General features: G+C 48.0%; 3 protein-coding genes across 3 annotated transcripts; 1 reads left to right on the top strand and 2 right to left on the bottom strand.

Annotated features, from left to right (window-relative positions):
- Positions 1–3,192: 3,192 nt before the first annotated feature.
- Positions 3,193–7,319, bottom strand: LOC109775796 (E3 ubiquitin-protein ligase GW2). The gene is made up of 8 exons (XM_020334493.4): positions 6,694–7,319; positions 6,515–6,566; positions 6,387–6,432; positions 6,154–6,235; positions 5,901–6,057; positions 5,714–5,807; positions 4,497–4,563; positions 3,193–3,960 (listed from the first exon to the last, which is right to left on the bottom strand). The coding sequence occupies exons 1-8, from the start codon at positions 6,889–6,891 to the stop codon at positions 3,397–3,399; spliced, it is 1,260 nt and encodes a 419-aa protein (XP_020190082.1). The 5' UTR covers positions 6,892–7,319; the 3' UTR covers positions 3,193–3,396.
- A 1,247-nt stretch (positions 7,320–8,566) lies between these two features.
- LOC109775793 (ethylene-responsive transcription factor ERN1-like) lies at positions 8,567–9,058 on the top strand. Its single transcript, XM_020334490.1, has one exon. It carries the CDS (start codon positions 8,567–8,569, stop codon positions 9,056–9,058), a length of 492 nt encoding a protein of 163 aa, XP_020190079.1.
- A 13,179-nt stretch (positions 9,059–22,237) lies between these two features.
- LOC109777507 (uncharacterized) lies at positions 22,238–24,247 on the bottom strand. Its single transcript, XM_020336132.3, has 2 exons — positions 23,352–24,247; positions 22,238–23,270 (listed from the first exon to the last, which is right to left on the bottom strand). Exons 1-2 carry the CDS (start codon positions 24,075–24,077, stop codon positions 22,545–22,547), a joined length of 1,452 nt encoding a protein of 483 aa, XP_020191721.1. The 5' UTR covers positions 24,078–24,247; the 3' UTR covers positions 22,238–22,544.
- Between the last annotated feature and the right edge of the window lie 1,508 nt (positions 24,248–25,755).

The raw sequence follows: 25,755 nt of genomic DNA, 5'->3' as shown, positions 1-25,755 counted from the left end.
TCAATTTTGGCAAACCAGTGCGGTTAGCTGCACCACACTATTCCTGCCAGCGAATACGGGCTTGAGTTCTATGCCTAGTCAGCTGCCGGGTAATTCTCACGCGTGGGTCCACTTTGTTTGGTTTGCAGAATTTCTTTGATAAAACTGATAGAAGCCGTACGTCAAAAGGTCACACCAAGTGATGGTGTGCATTTTTTTTGTAATTTGGTAAACATTGTCACAAGTTAACACCGGGGAAGTGAAATTTACTCAAAAGTATTTGCTCAGGAAATTAAATAAGTGGCAACCAACTAACAAGTGGAGTATTATTTTACGCAAAAAAAACTAACAAGTATTATATTCTAAAAAAAACTACTCCCTCCGATTTTAAATATAAGACATTTTAGAGATTTCAAATACAGACTATGGTCCATATTGAAATCTCTAAAAGGGCTTATGTTTAAGAACAGAGGGAGAGAGTAATTAACAACTCTATGCTATGTACACTTTCTGTATATTCTGTTGAGTAATTAAATTAAACTCAAATGCAACCCAAGTTACAGCTTACGACGAAATAAATATCCAAACCAGTTTGCGCCTACTAGCTAACTTGGCTGCATGATTTGCTGCTGGTGGCTGCTTGCCATCGTGGAGACAGGCCGTCGGGGTCAGCCGCGTGTACAATGATTGTTATGGGCGATGATTGCTGCGTTTCAATTCATATGTCATACATGTGTGTAGTGCAATGCAAGGTAATGCGAGATTGTCTGATAGATGTGTACGCGCGTACTCACCTGAATGCAACGCATCGAATGATCAAGGTGCCCATTAGGATCAGTCGGGGAGACTGACGGGTCCAATCAAGAAGATGTTTTTTTAGAGCACCTAAACATCATTAATCCGATGTGTTTTTTCCTTCCAAAAACGTCAAGTAGACGCACAATAATAATACTGTAATACACTGTTTGCTTCGAATTTGTCAATTAATTTGATCTAGTTGCGCACTGATTGAATTCAACTGTGCATGCATTGCACTTTTCGGCTGGGTTTTTCTGAACCGGTCCACGTCGTGAGGTGGATAACGGGAACAGCCCACCATCTGATCATTTGCCAGCTTGATCGAAGGCCATGTCACCCGATTTCGTGTCGTCTGCAACAACTGGGGCTCGGATAGTATCGAAACCACGGGTCATATTATAGAACTGTTCGATGATGACCTGGATTATGATCGAACAGACGGCTAATCGCCGTCGAGATCTTTGCTGCCGAACCTGCTCCGGATTTGCGTGCTTGCACGTCGGCGTGCGCCGTCGGTTGATGGGCTTGCAACTAGTAATTGATAATTGCATGAGCAACCATTGCTTAATTAACATCCAACTATGATACTAATTAGTGTATACACACATCTCGCAGAAAAGAAAGTGTATACACACAATAATTTGATTGGTATAACCGATTGCCGTTCGTCTTAATAAATGACGCTGCAACCAATCATTTTCTTAAGATGCTACGGGATCAATGGATGCACTGGATATTTATTCGGATTGGCTAGCTGTTGCTACCTCAAACTAATCATGGCGACAAGTCGACCGTTACATACATGAACTGGAAAGATATATATGCAGATACTACTTGCAACAGAATATTCATCAAAAGAAAACGGAGCGAGCGCGGCGACAGGCCAGCATGACGACGCGCGTAGCAGCAGCTCGAGATTTATTTACAAAAATGTATGATGGCTTTATATGATGGTTTGATTAATCATATTGGATGTACCTTCATTGCGATTGCGAATCATGTGGGCGTGAGTGGCAATATAGAACGCGGAATTCAAATGATATACTAGTACTTCTGTCAGGGTATGAAATGATATAGTACCTGAGAGAGGGAAAGGTTGGGTAGAGACGATTCATCTGTCGGCCGCACAACCGAATAAAACGCGTTGCTTGCTCCTCCTGGACAGTGTTGATTAATTTTTGGTTCCTGAACAGCTTTGATGATATTGTTCTTTATCGCCAGATAATAGAATGGAACCCAATGCGTATGGTCAAATATCGAGAAAATATAAATGTCCCCCGTCCGTCAAACTTGAGTGTGGGATTCCATTGTAATTTTATGGGAAGTTGATTTTGGTAGGTACGTATACGGGTGGAGTGGGTGGCCAAGGATTCAGCATGAATGTCGGCTTGGTTTTCGGATCGGGTCTTCATCGCTCTTTCATTTTCATTTTTATTTTTTTGCGGGTCCAGAGATCATCCTCATTATGTTATGCAGAGGTTCGAACGTATACTCTTTACGGTTCTTAGTACAAGTTTTATGTCAATAAACGCCTACCTCATATTTGGTGTCTCGGGTCTAACTTTTCAACCGCACTCCATCCAGCGAAACCGGAATTCATGTGGTTCTTCATCCCACGTAGGGATGGAAGGGAGGCCAAGGACAACGAGTGGATACCACGAGGCAGATGGAATTTGGAGGAGAGAATATAGAGATTCTGGGTTTGCGCATCCTCCAATTCAACGCGCTTCATATGCGGAGTTGCTCTTAGCAGATTGGGCTAGAATAGAAAGAAATCCAGACTGCAAGGTCCGGCCTGGTCTGGCCCAAAGCGTACACACCAGCGTACGTGCGTGCTCTGGATTTCCTCTCCCGAGCTGAGGTGCAAATGCCAGTGATCCGGTGTTGCAGACAGAAATGCAGCTGCTGATCGGTTGTCAACTTGTGATGCGTGCCGTTCCATGCTGAACAGCTGGTCTGACCGACTGCACGGCGCGGGCCTGACTGAGCCCGTCCACATCCTAGTACAAGCCGCCTCAGTTTCTATGGGCTCTGGCACGGGCGGCGCCAGCCGTTAAGATCCCGCTCTACTGGAGGCTTGGCATGCTCGAAAAGAAAAAAAGATTCCGCCATGGTAGGGAACCTCCAGTTTCAGCTCAGCACATGGGAGGAAATGATACAGTAACAAGCACTGACAGCCTAAAAAAAGTAATAAGCACTGACGTAGCATGTGACCTCCCCGAGTAATTTAGCCTTCAGACAGTAATGTAGACCACCCACAGCGTGAGAAGAGAGACACTTTCTCCATTTACACAATTTCTGCATCGTCAACGGCACACACAATCTAGCTATGCAGGCAGGCACAAGGTCTGCCTGACAGGCTGACAAAACCCACTTTCTACATTTAACAAGAAACAAAAAAGAAAAGAACAGAAATAGCCAAGCACTATGGCACTATCTGCAAATATGCAGATTTATCCCACCACTCACTATTCACAGTTTCACAGCATCCAATTCCAACAGCCAATCTTCGTTTACCCGCCCCCACCTAAATCCTATGCTTTTTATGTCACACAAGAGGAAACCTAGGAAGAACAACACCAGCCAGCCCAAGCGAATAAATAGGAGGGGGCAAAGCGCCTACCGCCAAGCTATCCCTGGAGGAGAGCCTCCGACCCCCCGGGCATCGACCAGCGAGAGGGCCATGGCCAGCATCATCTGCTCCTCAAAGCTGTCGGGGACGTTGCCCGAACCGACGCTAGACACGTCCGAAGCAGCAGCCGCCACACTGGCGGCCCCGGCCTCTACCGTGATGTCGGAGCCGGCGCAGCTGGTGCTGGCCTCGGCCGCCTCCGACCACCCGTCGTTGTTGGAGTAATCCGCGCCGTCTCTTGCCTGCGGCGTTCTGCCGTTTGATGGTTCCTCGACCCTGGTGGCCGAGGAACTGCTCCCGGCTATGCTCAGGTCCTCTGTGAAGGACCTCTGTGACCTGCTCAGAATGTCGTGTCTCGATGCTTGGCAGGTGGCTGCGCTGGAAGGGTCTCCAAGCATGTGCTGTTGCTCCGCTAGAGCCGCGACCGCGCAGGCGAATCCACCGGGTGGAGCTGCTTCCGCTGAAGCGGCCCCAGACGCATCGTAGCATCTTAGAGGAAGTGTTGGTGGCACGGCACCTATGCTCCCTGGATTTCCTAAGGCTTCCTGATCCTGTTCATGGTAATTTTAGTAAGATGATTAGTACTGTCCTTTCTCCCATTAAAATACAGGCAGTGTCTAAGAATCACTCTAATGGTGTTTTGTTCCTCGAAAACTCTACAATTCTACTGATGAAAACCACCTAACCTGGCTACCCGCAGACATGACAACGATCAGCATGCATATCAGGTGATGAGCAACAAATTCAGATTTAAGTGAATCAGCAAATTCTAAGTTAATTCGCATGTAACTCAAAAGGATATTGAACCGACTGATGACCAATGATAGGACGTATGAAAGCAGCTATTATGTGAATCAGGATGCTAGACATCAAAACATGTACACTAGTACGGGGAAACTGTATTATTAAAAATTCACACGATCATCATGCTTATAAACTATGCTAAAAAAATCAATTTATGTGATGTGGCAGCAAAATGAGACCTATCTCTGTATAGTCCTTTTTGAACTCTTTAACAGAAGAAAGAAAAAAAAGTTATACAGATCAACTATGTTGGAAAATTAAGTTCAGCAATATCTTAACATACTTGTACTGAAAGCCAAATCGCTTCCATAAGCATAACTTCTTCAAGATCCATGTCAAAATTATTATCCCTGCATTTTAAGGAATTCATCAGTACTAACAATACCAAATTACCAATAACTGCGATATAGACAAATATAGTTAATAAGAGGAAAGGGGTGACAGCAAGTGTATTTTCACTAGCACATCTTTTCTTATGGTTGAAGGCAGGAACAAGCTTAGATGGCTTAGATTGTACTGTAACTTCTCTATGACAAAAGAGATAATGAAATCTAAAGCAAAACAACTAGAATGCTCAGAAAAGGAATAAACTGCATCGACTCTGTTTTCAAGCTGTACCTATTGATCCTTAAAGCAGGTGCATTTGAAACTCAACAGAACTTTCGTGGGAAAGGAAGACTTCCAAGAAATAGATACTTCCATGATATTTACATAGAGAGCCCTCAGAAAAGAACAAGTTAAAAGCGAAAAATAGTCAAACCTTTTTTTGTTCAAGATGGATGGCATATGTGATTATATTGCCGAGTTATGAAATCCACTGAACATAATATGTAGGTAGAGATTCACATTTTGTTTTTACAATTAAACTGAAGGTCTTCTAGAAAAGTCCAAGTCAGCATATACAGTGGTTAGCTAACAAGAGTTGGGTGTATTAATTGATCATGCAACAACCATTTAGCTTCAAGTAAAGGCCAGCACGATCAAGGTGTCAGGGGCATTTCCAAATATGTTCAACTAACTAATACAGAAAAGAGCAGACAGAAACCTTTAACTGGTAGCAACATTGTCTCCATGGTACTGCCAAGACCTTACTTGACAACAAACATGACAACATATAAGTATCTAGCTGACACATCCTGTTACTTATTAATTGTGAGACAGATCATTACTTTTGCAGCAGGTGGAGAGAATGCACAAAATTCTATCAGAAATTACATATAGTAAGCCGTCACATTTTCTAATGGGGAATAAGTAAGGACACTTTGATTACAGACAAGTACAGGTGGTAAGCTATCGAATTCCCCAATTAGGTGCAACTGAGGATTAATCACTTTGCGCACAAAACTTTCAGCGAGGGTCCAAACCACCGAAGCAACAATAATTACAGTACTTCAACCGAGTTTTATCTAGAGAGCACAAGCAATCCACAATAGATTGATGCAACCATAGTCACGCGACTTGAGCAGGATAGAAGGCAGAAAATGGTTAACCATTACATACCGCAACTGCCTTAAGCGTTCAGCATTCTTCAATAGCAGCTCCGAATGCTGTACTTGACCTGAGACCGCATCGTTGCCTTGGGCATCGCTTGCAGCTATCAACAATATGAACATCGCCAGTCAGGAATTGCTTCGCAACAAACAAAAAACAGAGAGAGAAGCAGATAGCCCTATGGCAATCTACACACCTGGGGTGGATGTGCCACCAGTATCACAAGGTTCGACTCGTGCTATTGCTACTTCATCGGTTGAAGCAGCAACCTGCTTGTTCTTGAGCCGCTCGGCGTCGTCCTGGAGTTCCTGGTGCCGCATCCTGATCTGCGCCTCGATCACCCTCTGCTCCTCCTACACACGATTTCCCAGCACCGCCCAATTATAGCAAAACTAGCATAGAAACGAAAGCAGACACCACTGGACAACAGTTTTACTGCGGGCACTCACAATCTGCTCGACGCCCTTCTCCTCTTTCGTCTTGACGCCGCGGTACTCCACGGCGTAGTTCAGCATCTTGCAGTACGGACACCTTATTTAGAAGTTAAGGAACGACAACTGAACAAGAATTTGGCATCGGGTGTGGTGTGGTGCACATGACTGTGACACCAGAACAAAAAACAGCCCTGGACAGCATGTACGTACTATCCTAGGAAGAACCGATGGGAAGTGAGGTAGGATACTGTGTCGGCCGGCAGGAGGTGGGCGACTTCATCTGGAGGAAGCACTCTGCACGCAGGCAGGAAGCAGAGCAGGTCAAACAACCATGCGAATTGTCAAGGAAGAAGACATCCGTCTGAAATTAACTCACCGGTGCAAATCCCCTTGGCGCAGCACTTGGAGCGGTTCAAGCTTGGATAAAACTGCAGGCGCAGGAGGGGGGGAGGAGCGCTAGTCAGAATTCTGCATCTATCTATCATCTATGGATCCACTGGAGGAAGAAGAAGCTCGGGGGAGATTGGGAAAGGGGGGACTAAAAGGAGGACTGACCAGGAAGCAGATTGGGCACTCGTCGAGGTCGGGCCTGGGGTCGTCGGCGCCCGGGTGGCAGGGCGCGAGCTTGGCCTCGAGGATGAGGCGGCGCAGCTTCTTGAGGTCGATGTCCGGGTGCGGGTAGAGCCCCTGCGGCGCCGTGTAGCGCTCGTCCACCGGCGGGCGCCGCCGCCGGCCCCCGACCCGGTTCCCCATCCCCCCCCCTCCCTCCCTCCTCAGCAAGCCAAGCCAAGGCAGGCGGGCGGGCGGCGACCCGTGGACTAATAAATAGTAAAACCGCAACAGCAGCCGGCCGCGCCCGACCGTACCTACCCACCCCCTTCCGGCCTTAACCCCCGCAGCGGGGGAGGAGGATGGAGAGAAGCGGCGCCGACGAGGAGGACGGAGACGACAGAGAAGAAAGATTTGTCGCCTGTCGTGGTACGACGATCTGCCTGGGCGGGCTGGGTTTGTCTCAGTCAGGAGGAAGGGAAGGGAAGGGAAGGCGCACGCATATGCGCGGCCAAAAGCGGATTCTTCCACGCTCCCTCCCTCCCTGATCCGGGTGGATGGATGGATGGATGGATTAGGTTCCTGCCTACGTACACAACATCTCTCTCTATCTATGACTCTTATCTGTCTCTGAGACTTGTGCGTCTCTCTCTGCTGCTGCTTTTATCGGGTCAAACACTCCAACGAACCCCCTGCTACTAATCCCGTCGTGTATTGTTAAACCTCGCTGCGGGTGGGGCCGACCAAGTATCTCATCTCCAGCGGCTGATTCGGCGACGCGCGACGCGACGGTTGGAAGCGTACAGCGGCGAGGTTCCACCGGCCACCGGGGCAGATCGCGACCGGCGACGGGTTGGGAGGGAGAACCAACCCCGCAAGCGATTGATTGATTGTTAATCAAGTCGGGTCGCGTCGCGCCGGGGGAGTTGTGTGCTCCACCGGCTGCCGATGCCGTTTGATTAGGTTTCGACGGGTGGGTGGGCCACCGGCCCGCTCGCTCCGTCCGTCGGGGTCTAGCAGTTCCGGTTAACTTGCTTAGGCCCTGATTGCTACAGCCTTTTCACTTTGACCCAAAAATCGTAAGAGCATCTCCAATAGATGGTCTAAATGTAAAAATAACTAATTTTTAAACCGTCTGAGGCAAAAACGCAGCTCCAACAGACGGTTCATATGTAAAAAAATTGGACCGCGGCCTCCTCGTGATGTAAAATACAACACTCACAATGCAAATATACATCACGAGATGCATCTGGTCCAAAACCAGCCGCCACCCGCGACCTCCCGCCCGTCCGCCGCCACACCGCCGCCTCCACACCCCGTCCGTCGCCGCCCCGACGCCGCCCGCATCAGATCCGGCGCCGCCCCGTCCCCCGCCGTTGTTTCCACGCCGCCCCGCCGCTCGCCCGCCCGCCGTAGCTCCGTCCGCCACCGCCCCGCCCGCCCCGCAGCTCCGTCCGCCACCCCGCAGCTCCGCCCTGCCCGGCTCCGTCCCGCCCGGCTCCGTCCGTCACCGCCCCGCAGCTCCGCCCCGCCGCCCGCCCGCCCGCCCGCCGTAGCTCCGTCCGCCACCGCCCCGCCCGCCCCGCAGCTCCGTCCGCCACCCCGCAGCTCCGCCCCGCCCGGCTCCGTCCGCCACCGCCCCGCAGCTACGCCCCGCCCGGCTCCGTCTGCCACCGCCCCGCACGCTGCCGCCGCCCCGCAGCTCCGCCCCGCCCGGCTCCGTCTGCCATCGCCCCGCATGCCGCCGCCCCGCAGATCCGCCCCGCCCGGCTCCGTCTGCCACCGCCCCGCACGCCCCCGCCTCCCCGCAGATCCGGCCCGCCCGGCTCCGTCCGCCACCCGCCCCAGCCGCACGCCGCCGCCGCTCCACCGCTCTCCAATGGCGCCGAAGAAGACGTCGAAGGGCAAGTCGGGCTTCTTCGGCGTGAGGCAGAAGCCCTCCGAAAACTGGGGTGTGGAGTTCTCCGACGCCGGAAGGCGTTGGTGGATCGACACGTACCCCTCCGCCCACGAGGCCACGCGTGCCTACGATGTGGTGGTGAGGCGTGCCAAGAGGCCTCGGTCGCACCTCAACTTCCCAGAGATCAAGACTCGGGCGGAAGCGGAGATGCTTGTGCCGCAGGGCATCAACATGAAGGAGATCACGACGAAGAAGAAGAAGACGAAGAAGCTGTCGGTTGTCGTCAGTGCTGGCGAGACCGACGAGGAGGCGATGGCGAGGTTTGCTCGGGAGCATCCGGAGTACGTCCAGGTCGACCTAGAGTACTACTGGAAGCGTGAGGCGGAGCAGAAGAAGAAGGGGCTGAAGAAGGAGGACGAGGCCGGTCCCTCGACGGTGATCCCCATCGAGTCCTCTTCCGAGGAGGACTAGGCAGACTTCTCGGACGAGGAGGAGGAGGAGGAGGGGTGCGACGACCCGATGAAGGAGGAGTTCTGGGCGCAGTTCCGCAGCTCCGACGATGAGGAGTAGTTTATCTAGTAGTTTGAATAAGTAGTAGTTGAAGTTCATGTATGAAACTATGTTGAATTTGATGTTTGAACTATGTTGAATGGACTAGTAGTATGTCGTTTTAAGAAATTTACATCTTTATTTCGGACCATCTATTAGAGTTGCTCTTTTGGACCATCTGTTGGAGTTGAGCTTTTTTCGAAACTCCAAAACTCACTTTTTGGCGGTTCAAATTTTATATCTTCAGTTTTGGACCGCCAAATTTTGAACCATTTATTGGAGATGCTCTAAAAGCTTCTAAATAGACGCTTTTGAAACTTTTATGGCTTTTGATGAAGAAGTTTTTGTATGGCTTTTTGACCAAAGCGAAAGAGCTGCAAAAGCAGAAAAAAAGGCCAAACAAACATGGCCTTAACCGCCAGGCCGCACGGCTTTACTTTAATTCGCAGTACTAGTAGTAGCAGTGGTTTTTTTTTTCCGGTGGAGCGGATGCGAGCGTGTTCGACCGTGCATGGCCACCGCACCGTGCAAGCATGGCAATTTCTAACATTTTTGCTGCGAGATTTGCCGTGTTTGCGTGAAGACATTGTCATGTTCCCGCAGCATAAAGTGTCGTAAGAGAAACATAACCAAACGCCATGCTTCCCAAAAAATACGCCCGCTCGCTATTGCGGTCCAAATAGAAAGATGGTGTTTTGGGCTCCTGATCGCAGCACCTTCGGTTGTCCGGCCGTTAAAATGTGTAGGGGTCTATGTCACTCATTTCTTGAGAAATATGAAGAAGCATATACGTGTATAATTCAAGAACGATGGTTCCCATGGATACATGATATGTCTCATCCCAGCTCCGCAATTCTCCGTTGATCTCTCTCTCTCTTTCTCTCTCTCTCTCTCTCTCTCTCTCTCTCTCTCTCTCTCTCTCTCGGGACGACAATGAGCCGATGACATGGGAACAATACAAAGTATGTCATGATTCATGATCTCACTCGAGTTTTCCAAGCAGAGACCACATATTTGCATCCTCCCTCTAGTCTAGCGGCCAATGCATGCGAATCCATGACGTACCTCAAGTCCGACAAACCGATGATACACCATTCAAGGGCACCTCAACAAGTATAGCGACCCATACAAAACAAGTGCAATACCGGTGACAATCACAAACCTCGTAAGTGTTGTGGCTTGTTGCTCTATGTGTTGGTCATTTCATTGATCTGCTCAATTTTGCAACTTAGTTGCCCATCCATTGTCTTCCTTTCCTAGCTTGGGTGTGCATGCGCGTTATACTACAAGACAAAGAAGATGCACTTCATCTGTATGCATTGTTGGACGTAGTTGAATGGGCAAAACAAGTGGCTCACTGCTATTGACAATACCATCAAGACTGCCATAACCAATGAAGATGAAGGTGGTGATCCAACCGTTCCAAAGACACAAGGACTTGCTCAGGCATAGAAGGTGATTAGGAATCAAGGGAGGAAGTGGGAGTAGAAAAGGAGAAGCGAGAAGGGGCGATGAACAAAATGACGAAGAAGTTCGAGGATATCATGATAAAGGAGAAGGCATGTGTCAAGCACCATGGGGTGAAGGAGTCAAAGATGGCGGAGATGTTTATCAAGTTCATATAGATGCAGGAGAAGAAGCTCAAGCTCCAAGAGAATAATCTTGAGATCAAAGTCGCTTTGGAGGACTTTAAGATGTTGTTTACGAAGATGTCGGAGTTGAATCTTGATGCACGAAGATTGTCCTAGCCTATCGTGCAAGCTTGTTGAAGCGCTCGGCAAAATTGAGGGTGCCAAAGAGTGAGCCTTTGCCACGGGCGGCCGTTAGACCGGAAGTCAAAGAAAGACAACTTTGACATGAACAACCGAACTAAGAGCATCTATAACCGCGATGGGAAAATCCGGGCCCTCAAATGCCCACGGACGCGTTCGCGGGCACTGACCAAGCACACCTCATTTGTTGGCTTGTATACCCACATCCCTCATATCTAAAATGTCAAAGCCATACAAAAGCATGCAAGGCTACATAAAAGACGATCATCACACGCAGTTTATCAGATCACCATTTGAAAGAACATGCGGTGCCTCCATGTCTGTTTTTGTTAATTGATAACAATCTCTATGGACTGATGGTTGCCTTGAGTTATACTTGAAGGATTTGTCCATAGGTTTTTCTTGAAGTCCATGTGTTGGTTTCAAGGAGTTTATGAGTTAACCAAGGTGTTGTTCAAGGAATTATCCAATGATTGGTCATGTGAGAGTTGAGCTTATTGCAAGCATATCTTGAAGAAGTAGATTGTGTGGACATTCATGTTTACCTTCACGACATCATCCTAATGAAGAGAGTTAGAAAGATTCAAGGTTGATCAAGACTAAGTACAATGAGTGATTCAAGTCGATCAACACACAAAACGTACAAGATGTACCAAGTGGGATCAAGTGATCCCATGGTATGGTAAGCATTGTCCATTGCGCTTTGTGTACTAACCCATGGTCTATGTGAGAGTTCTATGTGGGGTTAGGTATGTTTCCATGGGCTTGCGTCAAGAGGAAGATATCATACAACCCATGGAGAGGATGACATCAAGTGGTGATTGTCATCAAGATCGCGGTGTGCAAATTCAAGTGGAGCATCACAAAGAGATCAACTGCTTGAAGCTTGCCGTCCATTGTAGTGTCAATGGACTTGTGAAGATGTGCCGAAGAGTGGCTCACCCATAGTGGAGTATGGGGGAGCAATCTACTAGTCTTGATCAAGCCAACACAATCAGGAAAGGTGGTCCAACTTGAGGGAGTCAAGATCGTCATCATCTAACTCAAGTGGACTATGTGGAAAGCAAATGTTTGACCTTGATAGGTTTTCTATTTTACCGGTCTCATGGTGGTAGTTGGGAGACCGGGTTATAGGATCGATTGCCGTACTATTAAGGGGGCTCTCGATGAGTAGCTTGATCGTATCGTTCGTAGAGAGCTCAAACCATTGCATATTTGCATCATCTTTCTTGGTTCTTGTTTGGTGTTTCTCTTTGTGAGTTTTAGAGCTTATGGTCATCTTCATGACAAGCTCGAGTTCATCGAAAACGGAGTTCATGCATCTTCTATGATGTTTTCGATGTTGGAGGTTATGCCGGTTCTTCTCTATTGGAGGTTTCACTCGTTTTGGACTCACTCGTTTTTGAAAAGATTGAGACATGTGAACCATGTCTATTAGTATATATGGATGAAGAAAGTCCATACAGATGGATCATTTGGACTCACTAGATTTTGAATCACTTGAGACATGCAAATCATACCACATGGGCAAGATGACTGAAAGGCCTCGTTTTCAGTAAGATGGAACAAGAGAGCAACTTGTTGGAAGTAATACATTTGATGTGTGCAGTCCAATGAGTGCTGACGCACGCAGTGGATATCGTTATGTTCTTACTTCACAGATGATTTGAGTAGATGCTGAGAATATTTACTTGATGAAACACAAGTCTGAATTATTGAAAGGTTCAAGTAATTTCAGAGTGAAGTTGAAGATCGTCGTGACAAGAGGATAAAATGTCTGTGATATGATCATAGAGATGAATATCTGAGTTACGAGTTTGGCACACAATTAAGAAATTGTGGAAATTGTTTCACGACTAATACCGCCTGGAACACCATATTGTGATGGTGTGTCCGAACATCATAACTGCACCCTATTGGATATGGTGCATACCATGATGTCTCTTATCGAATTACAACTATCGTTTATGGGTTAGGCATTAGAGACAACCGCATTCACTTTAAATAGGGCACCACGCAATTCCGTTGAGACGACACCGTATGAACTATGGTTTAGAGAAACCTAAGCTGTCGTTTCTTAAAAGTTTGGGGCTGCGACGCTTATGTGAAAAAGTTTCAGGCTGATAAGCTCGAACCCAAAGCGGATAAATGCATCTTCATAGAATACCCAAAACAGTTGGGTATACCTCCTATTTCAGATCTGGAAGCAAAAGTGATTGTTTCTAGAAATGGGTCCTTTCTCGAGGAAAAGTTTCTCTCTAAAGAATTGAGTGGCAGGATGGTGGAGACTTGATGAGGTCACTGAACCGTCACTTCAACTAATGTGTAGCAGGGCACAGGAAGTTGTTCCTGTGGCACCTACACCAATTGAAGTGGAAGCTTATGATAGTGATCATGAAACTTCAGATCAAGTCACTACCAAACCTCATAGGACGACAAGGATGCGTACTACTTCAGAGTGGTACGTAATCCTGTCTTGGAAGTCAAGTTGCTAGACAACAATGAACCTACGAGCTATGGAGAAGCGATGGTGGGCCTGGATTCCGACGAATGGCTCGAGGCCATAAAATCCGAGAGGATCCATGTATGAAAACAAAGTATAGACTTTGAAAGAACTACTTGATGGTCGTAAGGCTGTTGGGTACAGATGGATTTTAAAGGGAAGACAGACAATGATGGTAAGTGTCACCATTAAGAAAGCTCGACTTGTCGTTAAGATGTTTTCCGGCAAGTTCAAGGAGTTGACTGCGATGAGACTTTCTCACTCGTAGCGATGCTAAGAGTCTGTTAGAATTATATTAGCAGTTACTGCATTATTTATGAAATCTTACAGATAGGATGTCAAAACATTGTTTCCTCGATGATTTTCTTGAGGAAAGGTTGTATGTGATACAACCAGAAGGTTTTGTCAATCCTGAAAGATGCTAACAAGTATGCAAAGCTCCAACAATCCTTCTAAGGATTGGAGTAAGCATCTCGGAGTTGGAATGAACGCTTTGATGAGATGATCAAAGATTTTGGGTTTATACAAAGTTCATGAGAAACTTGTATTTCCAAAGAAGTGAGTGGGAGCACTATAGAATTTTTGATGAGTATATGTTGTTAACATATTGTTGATCAGAAATGATGTAGAATTTCTGGAAAGCATCCAGGGTTATTTGAAAAGTGTTTTTAATGGAAAACCTGGATTAAGCTACTTGAACATTGAGCATCAAGATCTATAAGGATAGATCAAAAACGCTTAATAGTACTTTCAAATGAATACATACCGTGACAAGATTCTGAAGGAGTTCAAAATAGATCAGCAAAGAAGGAGTTCTTGGCTGTGTTACAAGGTGTGAGTATTGAGTAAGACTCAAGACCTGACCACGGCAGAAGAAAGAGAAAGGACGAAGGTCGTCCCCTATGCTTTAGACGTAGGCTCTACAATATGCTATGCTGTGTACCGCACCTGAAGTGTGCCTTGCCATGAGTTAGTCAAGGGGTACAATAGTGATCCAGGAAGAGATCACATGACAGCGGTCGAACTTATCCTTAGTATCTAGTGGACTAAGGAATTTTCTCGATTATGGAGGTGGAAAGGGGGTTCGTCGTAAAGGGTTACGTCGATGCAAACTTTGACACTAATCCGGATGACTCTGAGTAGTGAACCGGATTCGTATAGTAGAGCAGTTATTTGGAATAGCTCCAAGTAGCGCGTGGTAGCTGTATCTACAAGATGACATAGAGATTTGTAAAGCACACACGGATCTGAATGTTGCAGACCCGTTGACTAAAACCTCTCTCGTAAGCATAACATGATCAAACCCTAGAACTCATTGAGTGTTAATCACATGGTGATGTGAACTAGATTATTGACTCTAGTAAACTCTTGGGTATTAGTCACATGGCGATGTGAACTTTGAGTGTTAATCACATGGTGATGTGAACTAGATTATTGACTCTAGTGCAAGTGGGAGACTGTTGGAAATATGCCCTAGAGGCAATAATAAAATGGTTATTATTGTATTTCCTTGTTCATGATAATTGTCTGTTGTTCATGCTATAATTGTATTAACTGGAAACCGTAATACATGTGTGAATACATAGACCACAACATGTCCCTAGTAAGCCTCTAGTTGACTAGCTCGTTTATCAATAGGTGGTTATGGTTTCCTGACCATGGACATTGGATGTCATTGATAACGAGATCACATCATTAGCAGAATGATGTGATGGACAAGACCCAATCCTAAGCATAGCACAAGATCGTGTAGTTCGTTTGCTAGAGCTTTTCTAATGTCAAGTATCATTTCCTTAGACCATGAGATTGTGCAACTCCCGGATACCGTAGGAATGCTTTGGGTGTACCAAACGTCACAACGTAACTAGGTGGCTATAAAGGTGCACTACAGGTATCTCCGAAAGTGTCTGTTGGGTTGGCACGAATCAAGACTGGGATTTGTCACTCCGTATGACGGAGAGGTATCTCTGGGCCCACTCGGTAATGCATCATCATAATGAGCTCAATGTGACTAAGGAGTTAGCCACGGGATCATGCGTTACGGTACGAGTAAAGTGACTTGCCGGTAACGAGATTGAACAAGGTATTGGGATACCGACGATCGAATCTCGGGCAAGGAACATACCGATTGACAAAGGGAATTGTATACGGGATTGATTGAATCCTCGACATCGTGGTTCATCCGATGAGATCATCGTGGAACATGTGGGAGCCAACATGGGTATCCAGATCCCGCTGTTGGTTATTGACCGGAGGGTCGTGTTGGTCATGTCTGCATGTCTCCCGAACCTGTAGGGTCTACACACTTAAGGTTCGGTGACGCTAGAGTTGTAGAGATATTAGTATGCGGTTAACCGAAAGTTGTTCGGAGTCCCGGATGAGATCCCGGACGTCACGAGGAGTTCCGGAATGGTCTGGAGGTAAAGATTTATATATGGGAAGTCCTATTTTGGCCACCGGAAAATGTTCGGGATTTTTCGGTATTGTACCGGGAAGGTTCTAGAAGGTTCCAAAGTGGGGCCCACCTGCATGGGGGGACCCACATGAACGTGGGTAGTGGGGGCAAGGCCCCACACCCCTGGTCAAGGCGCACCAAGATCCCACCTTAGAAGGAATAAGATCATATCCCGAAGGGATAAGATCAAGATCCCTAAAAAGGGGGAATAACAATCGGTGGGGAAGGGAAATGATGGGATTTCTTTCCCCCACCTTTGCCAACGCCCCAATGGACTTGGAGGGCAAGAAACCAGCCCCCTCCACCCTATATATAGTGGGGAGGCGCATGGGAGCAGCACCCCAAGCCCTGGCGCCTCCCTCCCGTGACACCTCTTCCTCCCCACTTGCGCTTGGCGAAGCCCTGCCGGGATCCCGCTACTACCACCACCACGCCGTCGTGCTGCTGGATCTCCATCAACTTCTCTTCCCCCCTTGCTGGATCAAGAAGGAGGAGACGTCCCCGCTCCGTACGTGTGTTGAACGCGGAGGTGCCGTCCGTTCGGCGCTAGGATCATCGGTGATTTGGATCACGACGAGTACGACTCCATCAACCCCATTCTATTGAACGCTTCCGCCCGCGATCTACAAGGGTATGTAGATTCACTCCCCTCTCTCTCGTTGCTAGATGACTCCATAGATTGATCTTGGTGATACGTAGAAAATTTTAAATTTCTGCTACGTTCCCCAACAGTTCGATGACGCTAGGGTTATAAGGAAGGTTTGTATGTGATTACCGAATGTTGTTCGGAGTCCCGGATGAGATCCCGGACGTCACGAGGAGTTCCGGAATGGTCCGGAGGTAAAGATTTATATATGGGAAGTCACCATACGGTCACCGGAAATATTCGGGGGTATACCGGTATTGTACCGGGACCACCGGAGGGGTTCCGGGGGTCCACCTGCCCCGGAGGGCCTTATGAGCTATAGGTGGAAGGGAACCAGCCCTTAGTGGGCTGGGCGCCAACCCCCTAGGGCCCATGCGCCTAGGGTTTGGGGGGAACCTTAAAGGGGGGGCGCCCCCCTTGCTTGGGGGGCAAGCTCCCTCCCCCCTTGGCCGCCGCCCCCCTCTAGATCTCATAGAGGGCCCGGCCCCCTTCCCCCTTCTCCCTATAAATAGAGGGGTGAGGGGAGGGCTGCAGTACCACATATAAGGCGCAGCCCCTCCCCTCCCCAACACCTCTCCTCCTCCGCGTGTGCTTGGCGAAGCCCTGCCGGAGAACTGTCACTCCACCACCACCACGCCGTCGTGCTGCTGTTGGAGCCTTCTTCCTCAACCTTTCCCTCCTCCTTGCTGGATCAAGGCGTGGGAGACGTCACCGCTCTGTACGTGTGTTGAACGCGGAGGTGCCGTCCGTTCGGCGCTTGGATCATCGGTGATTTGGATCACGACGAGTACGACTCCATCAACCCCGTTCTCTTGAACGCTTCCGCTATGATCCCCAACAAGGCATTCAAAGAAGATTTCTTTCTCTTCTTTCGTAATAGCGTAGCTGGCAGGACCTTCATACTGCTTCGGAGGCATGCCGTGTTTTTCGTGCAAACGTTGCAGGTCCTCCCATGCCTCAGGTGTATCTTTTGTCTTCCCATACACGCCCAAGAAGCCTAGCAGGTTCACACAAAGGTTCTTCATCACGTGCATCACGTCGATTGAAGAGCGGACCTCTAGGTCTTTCCAGTAGGGTAGGTCCCAAAATATAGATTTCTTCTTCCACATGGGTGCGTGTCCCTCAGCGTCATTCGGAACAGCTAGTCCGCCGGGACCCTTTCCAAAGATTACGTTTAAGTCATTAACCATATCAAGAACGCGATCACCGGTACGCATGGCGGGCTTCTTCCGGTGATCTGCCTCGCCTTTGAAATGCTTGCCTTTCTTTCAACATTGATGGTTGGTCGGAAGAAATCGACGATGGCCCAGGTACACATTCTTCTTGCATTTGTCCAGGTATATACTTTCAGTGTCATCTAAACAGTGCGTGCATGCGTGGTATCCCTTGTTTGTCTGTCCTGAAAGGTTACTGAGAGCGGGCCAATCGTTGATGGTTACAAACAGCAACGCGTGCAGGTTAAATTCCTCCTGTTTGTGCTCATCCCACGTACGTACGGCTGTAAAAGTTCTTCAACTAATGGCCTTAGGTACACATCAATGTCGTTGCCGGGTTGCTTAGGGCCTTGGATGAGAACTGGCATCATAATGAACTTCCGCTTCATGCACATCCAAGGAGGAAGGTTATACATACATAGAGTCACGGACCAGGTGCTGTGATTGCTGCTCTGCTCCCCGAAAGGATTAATGCCGTCCGCGCTTAAACCAAACCATACGTTCCTTGGGTCACCTGCAAACTCAGCCCAGTACTTTCTCTTGATTTTTCTCCACTACGACCCGTCAGCGGGTGCTCTCTACTTCCCGTCTTTCTTACGGTCCTCACTGTGCCATCGCATCAACTTTGCATGCTCTTCGTTTCTGAACAGACGTTTCAACCGTGGTATTATAGGAGCATACCACATCACCTTCGCAGGAACCCTCTTCCTGGGGGGTCGCCGTCAACATCACCAGGGTCATCTCGTCTGATCTTATACCGCAATGCACCACATACCGGGCATGCGTTCAGATCCTTGTACGCACCGCGGTAGAGGATGCAGTCATTAGGGCATGCATGTATCTTCTGCACCTCCAATCCTAGAGGGCATACGACCTTCTTTGCTGCGTATGTACTGTCGGGCAATTCGTTATCCTTTGGAAGCTTCTTCTTCAATATTTTCAATAGCTTCTCAAATCCTTTGTCAGGCACAACATTCTCTGCCTTCCACTGCAGCAATTCCAGTACGGTACCGAGCTTTGTGTTGCCGTCTTCGCAATTGGGGTACAACCCTTTTTTGTGATCCTCTAACATGCGATCGAACTTCAGCTTCTCCTTTTGACTTTCGCATTGCGTCCTTGCATCGACAATGACCCGGCGGAGATCATCATCATCGGGCACTGGTTCCTCTTGATCTTCAGCAGCTTCCCCCGTTGCAGCATCATTGGGCACATCGTCTGGTTCCTCTTGATCTTTAGCGGCTTCCCCCGTTGCAGCATCACTGTATTCAGGGGCACATAGTTGTCATCGTCCTCTTCTTGTTCGCCGTCTTCCATCATAACCCCTATTTCTCCGTGCCTCGTCCAAACATTATAGTGTGGCATGAAATCCTTGTAAAGCAGGTGGGTGTGAAGGATTTTTCGGTCAGAGTAAGACTTCGTATTCCCACATTTAGGGCATGGACAACACATAAAACCATTCTGCTTGTTTGCCTCAGCCACTTCGAGAAAATCATGCACGCCCTTAATGTACTCGGAGGTGTGTCTGTCACCGTACATCCATCGCCGGTTCATCTGCGTGCATTATATATAATTAAGTGTGTCAAAAACCATTACAGAACATCATGAATAGATAATTAAGTGACCAAATTAATAGAAATTCATCATCACATTAAAACCAAAGTACATACATAGTTCTCATCTAACAACATATAGCTCTCCAGAGCATCTAATTAATTAAAGCATACATTGAAACTATGTAAAACATTTCAATGCGAAAACAAATGCGATCATAATCGCAACCAAGGTAACAATTGATCCAACGGCATAATTATACCAAGCCTCGATATGAATGGCATATTTTCTAATCTTTCTAATCTTCAAGCGCATTGCATCCATCTTGATCTTGTGATCATCGACGACATCCGCAACATGCAACTCCAATATCATCTTCTCCTCCTCAATTTTTTTATTTTTTTCTTCAATAAGTTGTTTTCTTCTTCAACTAAATTTAACCTCTCGACAATAGGGTCGGTTGGAATTTCCGGTTCACATACCTCCTAGATAAATAAAATCTATGTCACGTTGGTCGGCATAATTTTCATAAACAATAAATGAACCAATAGTTATAAAGATAATATATACCACATCCGAATCATAGACAGGACGAGGGCCGACGGGGGCGGATACCAAAACCATCGCACTATATAATAACAAGCAATAAAATAGTAAGAAAATTAGACAAGTATCTATCTAAAGTAAGAATTTTTTTCTTTCGGAAAGAAGATAAGAACAAGAGGCTCACCACGGTGGTGTCGGCGACGAGATCGGTGCGGGCGATCGACGGCGGTGAAGACGGGAATGGGACGTGACGGGCCGCTAAACCTAGACAAATCTCGAGGAAAATGGAGCTTTGAGGTCGAGCTTCGAGACGAGAAAGCTTAACTAGTGTGGCTCGGGCATTTCATCGAACACCTCATGTGCATAGGAGGTGAGGTAGAGCACCACAAAGCCCTCCCCTCGCCGGCCAGAGAAAAACAGAGCACTTGAGTGCTCTGCTCGCGGGCGAGGGGTATATGTAGGCACCTCATTGGTCCCGGTTCGTGGCATGAACCGGGACTAAAGGGCAGCCTGTGGTCCCGGTTCAAGCCACCAACCGGGACCAATGGTGGTGGGCCAGGAGCGAGGCCCATTGGTCCCGGTTCGTCCCATCAACCGGGACCAAAGGAGCCAGACGAACCGGGACCAATGCCCCCACGAGGCCCGGCAGGCCCCTGGCCTCACGAACCGGGACCAGTGCCCCCATGGGTCCCGGTTCTGGACTGAACCGGGACTAATGGGCTGACTCGGCCTGAACCAAAGCCCTCTTTTCTACTAGTGGTACATCAGCAGTAATCTGGAGCTAAAATGCGAACCTACAATCGGGTTTAATAAATTGATGGCATCTAGCCCTGCATGCGTATCTCTGAACATTGCCTGGATGGACACGGTTCACATGCACCACCTATTTTTTATTTCTCATGCCCCTTCCTTGGTCCATCTACACCCAATCCATCCAGATACGCAGATTCTGGGTCAGTTTGGTTCCCTTCCTCACCTCCATGCCTGGATAAAACACTAGCCTGGCCTCGGCCTGAGAAACTCAGAAAAGCTGCCTGACGAGGCTAGACGTGTTTGGATCATGTCCTCTGCCTGGCCAGCTGTAACTACCTGTATCAATCTATAAACTATTGTTGGCCCACATCTATACATAGCTAGCCCCACAAAAAGGTGTCATTAGCACCCCAGGCCAGCACCCAGGCTAGCACCAGGCGTCCAATTCTCGGCGCCTGGGCCAGGCTAATGACTATGCCTGGTGACCCGCCAGGCTAATCAAGATGGCAGATGCTCCAGGCCAGGCTATCATCCATTACCCAGGACATTATCCAAACAACGTCCAGGCCAGAATCAGGCAAGCTCCAGGCCAGGCATAAAAACATGAGGAAGCGAACCAAACTGACCCTCTGTCTGGCAGGGAGACAGCAAGTCCAGTGCTGCAACGTTGCCTCGGGCTTACGCGAAAAAATGAAGTTCTGATGGATGTTTCGGTTCCTGTGAAATTAGAGGAAGTGGTGGCCTTTTCTTTGATTTACTGTTCAAGTTTTCCTGTGTACCGAACGCTGCTACAGGGCAAAAAACTGCAGGATACTCAAATCCTCCACTTTTCCTACGGTTTGGGCCTTACTGTTCTATGCATGCATACGTTTCTATCCCAAACAAATGACACGTACCTGATACTATCCAAGAACTAGGCTCCTAGCCCATGCAGCTTAGGAAAGATAAATCACCTCATGCAAGAATATCTACTTTCTTATATGGTAGTACGGTGTAGTACAAGGGCTAGCCGGCCTTTGGTTGAAGAAAATGGAGCTAACCATGAGCTGGTACGCACGCTACATGCATTGACGCAACGAGTAGACAAGACGGATGTTGTATGCATGCCGTGCTTTGATGCATGCATGTAAGGGTCCGTGAGCACTTAAAATAAATGTAGTACTCCATCATCTCCTAAGCTAGCTTATGCAAAAAAAGCCTGCTAATGATTTGCATTCACGGGTCTTAAGATATTAATAAAACAAAGAGTACTATTAGCATGCCCGACCTCCCAAACAAATTGATAGTTGGTAGTATGTTGATCTCTACCCCCTTCCTCTCTGAAAAGAACGGCTACATGTTTTTTTTGCCAAAGTCAAACGGTATAAAATTTGACCAAGTTCATAGCAAAAACTATCAAGACCTATGATGCCAAATCAACATCATCAGATACATGCATGAAGTACTATAACTATTTAAGATTACAAACTTGGTTAAACTATGCATCATTTGACTTCACACATGCATTACAGGGCTTCTTGAGGGAGTATTTCCATTTTGGGTGTTTGTGCAAGGTTTGTTGGTTCACGTTCATACAAACATGATCAAACTCTTTACATTTTTTTTTCGCGGGGATCAAACTCTTTACATGATTCTTGTCACATCTTAGTAAACTATAGGAGTACGATCTTATAATTTTTGGAGACGAAATTTAAGTATTCTGTACACTGATTACCTAAGCTAGACTTCAGAAGCCAACACAAGCAACCACAAGTGCCAAATCCACTCCGCCAAACACTGCTGCGCACTCCAACACTAATAACAAGTTCATACTGGGTTTTTCCCATACATTAGCTCATGCCGGGGTTCATGTACAGCCAAAACAGAGCAAAATGATGTAGTAGCTAGCGTAACTACGGTGAGATCAAACTCCCAGCATATATATGGTGAGCAAGGAGTGATCAAATCAGAGAAGCCTGGCTAATTCATTCATGGGAATCTGGTTATACGGAGGCGCAGATGAACCTCGCCGGACTCTCCGTGCAGCATGTTGGGGTTGACATGCGCATGGAGCCAGCCCTGTTCCATGTCCACCTCGCCCGGGACGGAGCAGCTCGCCACGTCCCCTTTCACCTGGACGCTGCCCCTAAGATGGCCCGCGGTGGCCGGAGGACCATCCACCCAGAGCACGCCCGTGTACAGCGGCCTCGAGTCGGCGTCGGCGTTGCCCCTGACGCACACGACGTTGACGGGGCGGCGCCCAGCCGGGCCCCTGCCGGCGCCCACGGCCAGGAGGAACACGCTGCCGTCCTCCGCGAGCAGCAGGCAGCGGTAATCCCCCGACGGCGCCTGCACGACGAGCGGGTGGCTAGACTCGTATTTGATCTTGTCCGTGAGCCAGGAGTGTTTGCCGGACGGCGCCGTGAGGTGTCGCAGGAGTTCCGCTGGCGAGCCCTCGAACGGGGGCATGCACTCGAAGCAGTAGCAGGGCGCGTGCGCGCACTTGGCCTTGTGGTCCGCCGCCGCGTGGTACACGATGGAGCTCGCGCAGCCGTGCTGCTTGTACGGGCACGGCACCTTGTAGGCGCCGACCACGCCGTCCATGAACTCGGAGTGGGTGTAGGAGACGTCATGCCCGCATGGACCGCAGTGCCTGTTCGCTCTGCCGTCTCCGCCGCCGCCGCAAGCGCAGCACACGAAATGCTCCTTTTCGCACTGCAATCCCAAAGTTCATCCATCATTTTTCACGCTGATTTCAGGAGCTAATTCGAATGTACTAGTAGGAGGAGTGAGTACCTTGAACACCGGAGGCTTGAGGGGGGCACGACAGGCCGCGCAGTGAAACAATTTCTTGGGCAAGTCCAAATTGGCAGGCTCCTCCTCTTCCGCCGCCAGGGCCAGCATTGCGCCACCATTGTGTTCCGCGCCTTCTTCATCCCGCTTCACCACGGCAGCCGGCTTCGCAGTGGCCACTGGACTGGGTGTCGGCGTCTTCGTGGCCACCGGACTCTGTGCCTCGAGCGCCCTCGTTGCCGCTGGACTGGGCGCCGATGGCATGGCGGTCACCGGACTGGTCACTGCCACCGTCGCCACTGGACTGGGCGTCGGCGTCTTCGTGGCCGCCGGACTCTGTGCCGCGAGCACCCTCGTTGCCGCTGGACTGGGCGCCGGTGGCGTGGCGGCCACCGGACTGGTCACCGCCACTGTGGCGGCTGACTTCGGGATGGGAACGGGATTGAGCTCGGCCAGTGTCCGCGTCTTCGTGGCCACCGGACTCGGCACCGGCAGCGCCGGTGGCTTGAAGGCGAGAGGACTGGTGACCGGCTGCGCCTTTGCAACGGGGCTGGGCGAGGACAGCGCCGCCCTCCTCGGGGCCACCGGACTCGGCACCGCGAGCTCCGCCGGTGACACTGTGGTCACCGCCACGGCGCTGGACTTCTTGGCGCCGCTGCCCTCGGCCTTCTCGGAGAACCGCGGTCTCTTCTTGTCCTGCTCCCCCGACTTCTTCCCCTGCTCCGCCATAGGGCCAGATTCCCGCTTTCCCTGTGCCGAAGAAGCTACCTATGGCTATGGAGGGAGGGCGCCTGGGACTGGGAGAAGATGGGGATTGCGCCTTTTCTTTGAGAGAGTGGGAGTGAGCTGCTACTGCTATGCTAGGCCCTCTGGCTACTGCTTGGTTCAGTACAACTTGACGTCCCAAGCTCCAAGTTCCAACAAGGTCTTGTCTTATCAACTGCTACATCAAGGGTCTTCCTGCTTGTCTGAAAAAGAGGGCTTCTTTCTGCGGGTACAAGATTTTGTAGAGATTTTGGTGTGTTTTATATGCTATCTTCTTTTAATTTTGTTCATGCAGTTTGTTTGATTTGTACAATCAAGCTTTTGAAAAACTGACCTTACTGAGTCTAATTCACAAGTTTAATACACATACTCTATCTTCAGGATAAAAATATTGTGTTTTTATCAAAACAATTTGTAATGCACATACTCTATCTTCAGTTTCGACTGAATTTAGCAAGGCCATGGAACTCAACTCCTGCATTCCCTTTTTTTTAACTCTGTATTCATGTGTTGATGAAATGAGGAAAGCCAAAGAGGCCCTAAGAAAATTTGTTAATTATGAAATGTTAACAAAATTTTGAAATTAGCTTTCATTCACAATATATGCAATATTATATCTTTTACTTGACTAGTATACAACGCGAGTCAGATTTTCCAAAGTTTGATTACATGTACAATTTCATAACTCGACTATTTAGAGACGATATTAAAAAAAAACAATACTACACAGCTACCTACAACATCTCACAACGATTTGACACTTTGTACCATTGGATCTGCTCATTGAACGCTCTGGATGGTTTGGTCATCGATCACAGTTTCACCACATATTTGGTGAAACTTTGAACCAGTGTAAGCTATTTTAAAATATCTTACTCAGTCCAACTTCACAAATCTATTTTTCTTTTGCGAGAACAAAAATCTTATACTCTGCGTCATTTAATTCTGATCGCTGGGAGTATTTATTTCAGAATAAAAATATTGTGTGTTTTTTATGGTGCGGTCAAAAAACTAGTACTGCACGGCATCATATGTTCTTAGTTTCTTCAGAGTTTACTAATGTCGTGGCACTCAATTCCTACATTCTTTGTTTTTATTCTTTTTGTTTGCGTTTTTTTGGTTAGTATTCATGTATGTGTGAAATTTGGCAAGACAAAGATGCCCTAACAAAATTTTATTATTATGAAATGACAACAAAAATCTTGAAACTATTTTTCGTTCACAATATATGCAATGTTATATCTTTACTTGACCATTATAATATTTCCCCTTCACAACCTTTGATTGGTTGATTTTTCTTTTGTGAAACGCACTTGTTAAATTTATTGAACATAACTTAGTTTCCTTTTGCGAGGTTAAACACATACGAACTTAAATGATATTCCCTCGGTTCTCAAATATAAGTTTTTGAGCCTAAATGATATTCCCTCGGTTCTCAAATATAAGATGTCGTTTTGGATATTTTAAAGTGGAATACATACGAACTTAAATGAGTGAACAAACACACTAGAACGTGTCTATATACATCTGGTGCAGAAAAGTTCTAGAACATCTTGATTCATAGGATTCTGAAAACGCGAGAATTAAAAATTATAAGGTTGGAATGGCATGCCCACTTGAATCCTACGGAAGCAGTAAGGGG

This window comes from Aegilops tauschii, chromosome 7 (assembly GCF_002575655.3).
Source record: "Aegilops tauschii subsp. strangulata cultivar AL8/78 chromosome 7, Aet v6.0, whole genome shotgun sequence".
NCBI classification, from domain to species: domain Eukaryota; kingdom Viridiplantae; phylum Streptophyta; class Magnoliopsida; order Poales; family Poaceae; genus Aegilops; species Aegilops tauschii.
Note: the sequence above shows the minus strand (reverse complement) of the source record. Positions and strands in the feature narration are given on the sequence as shown.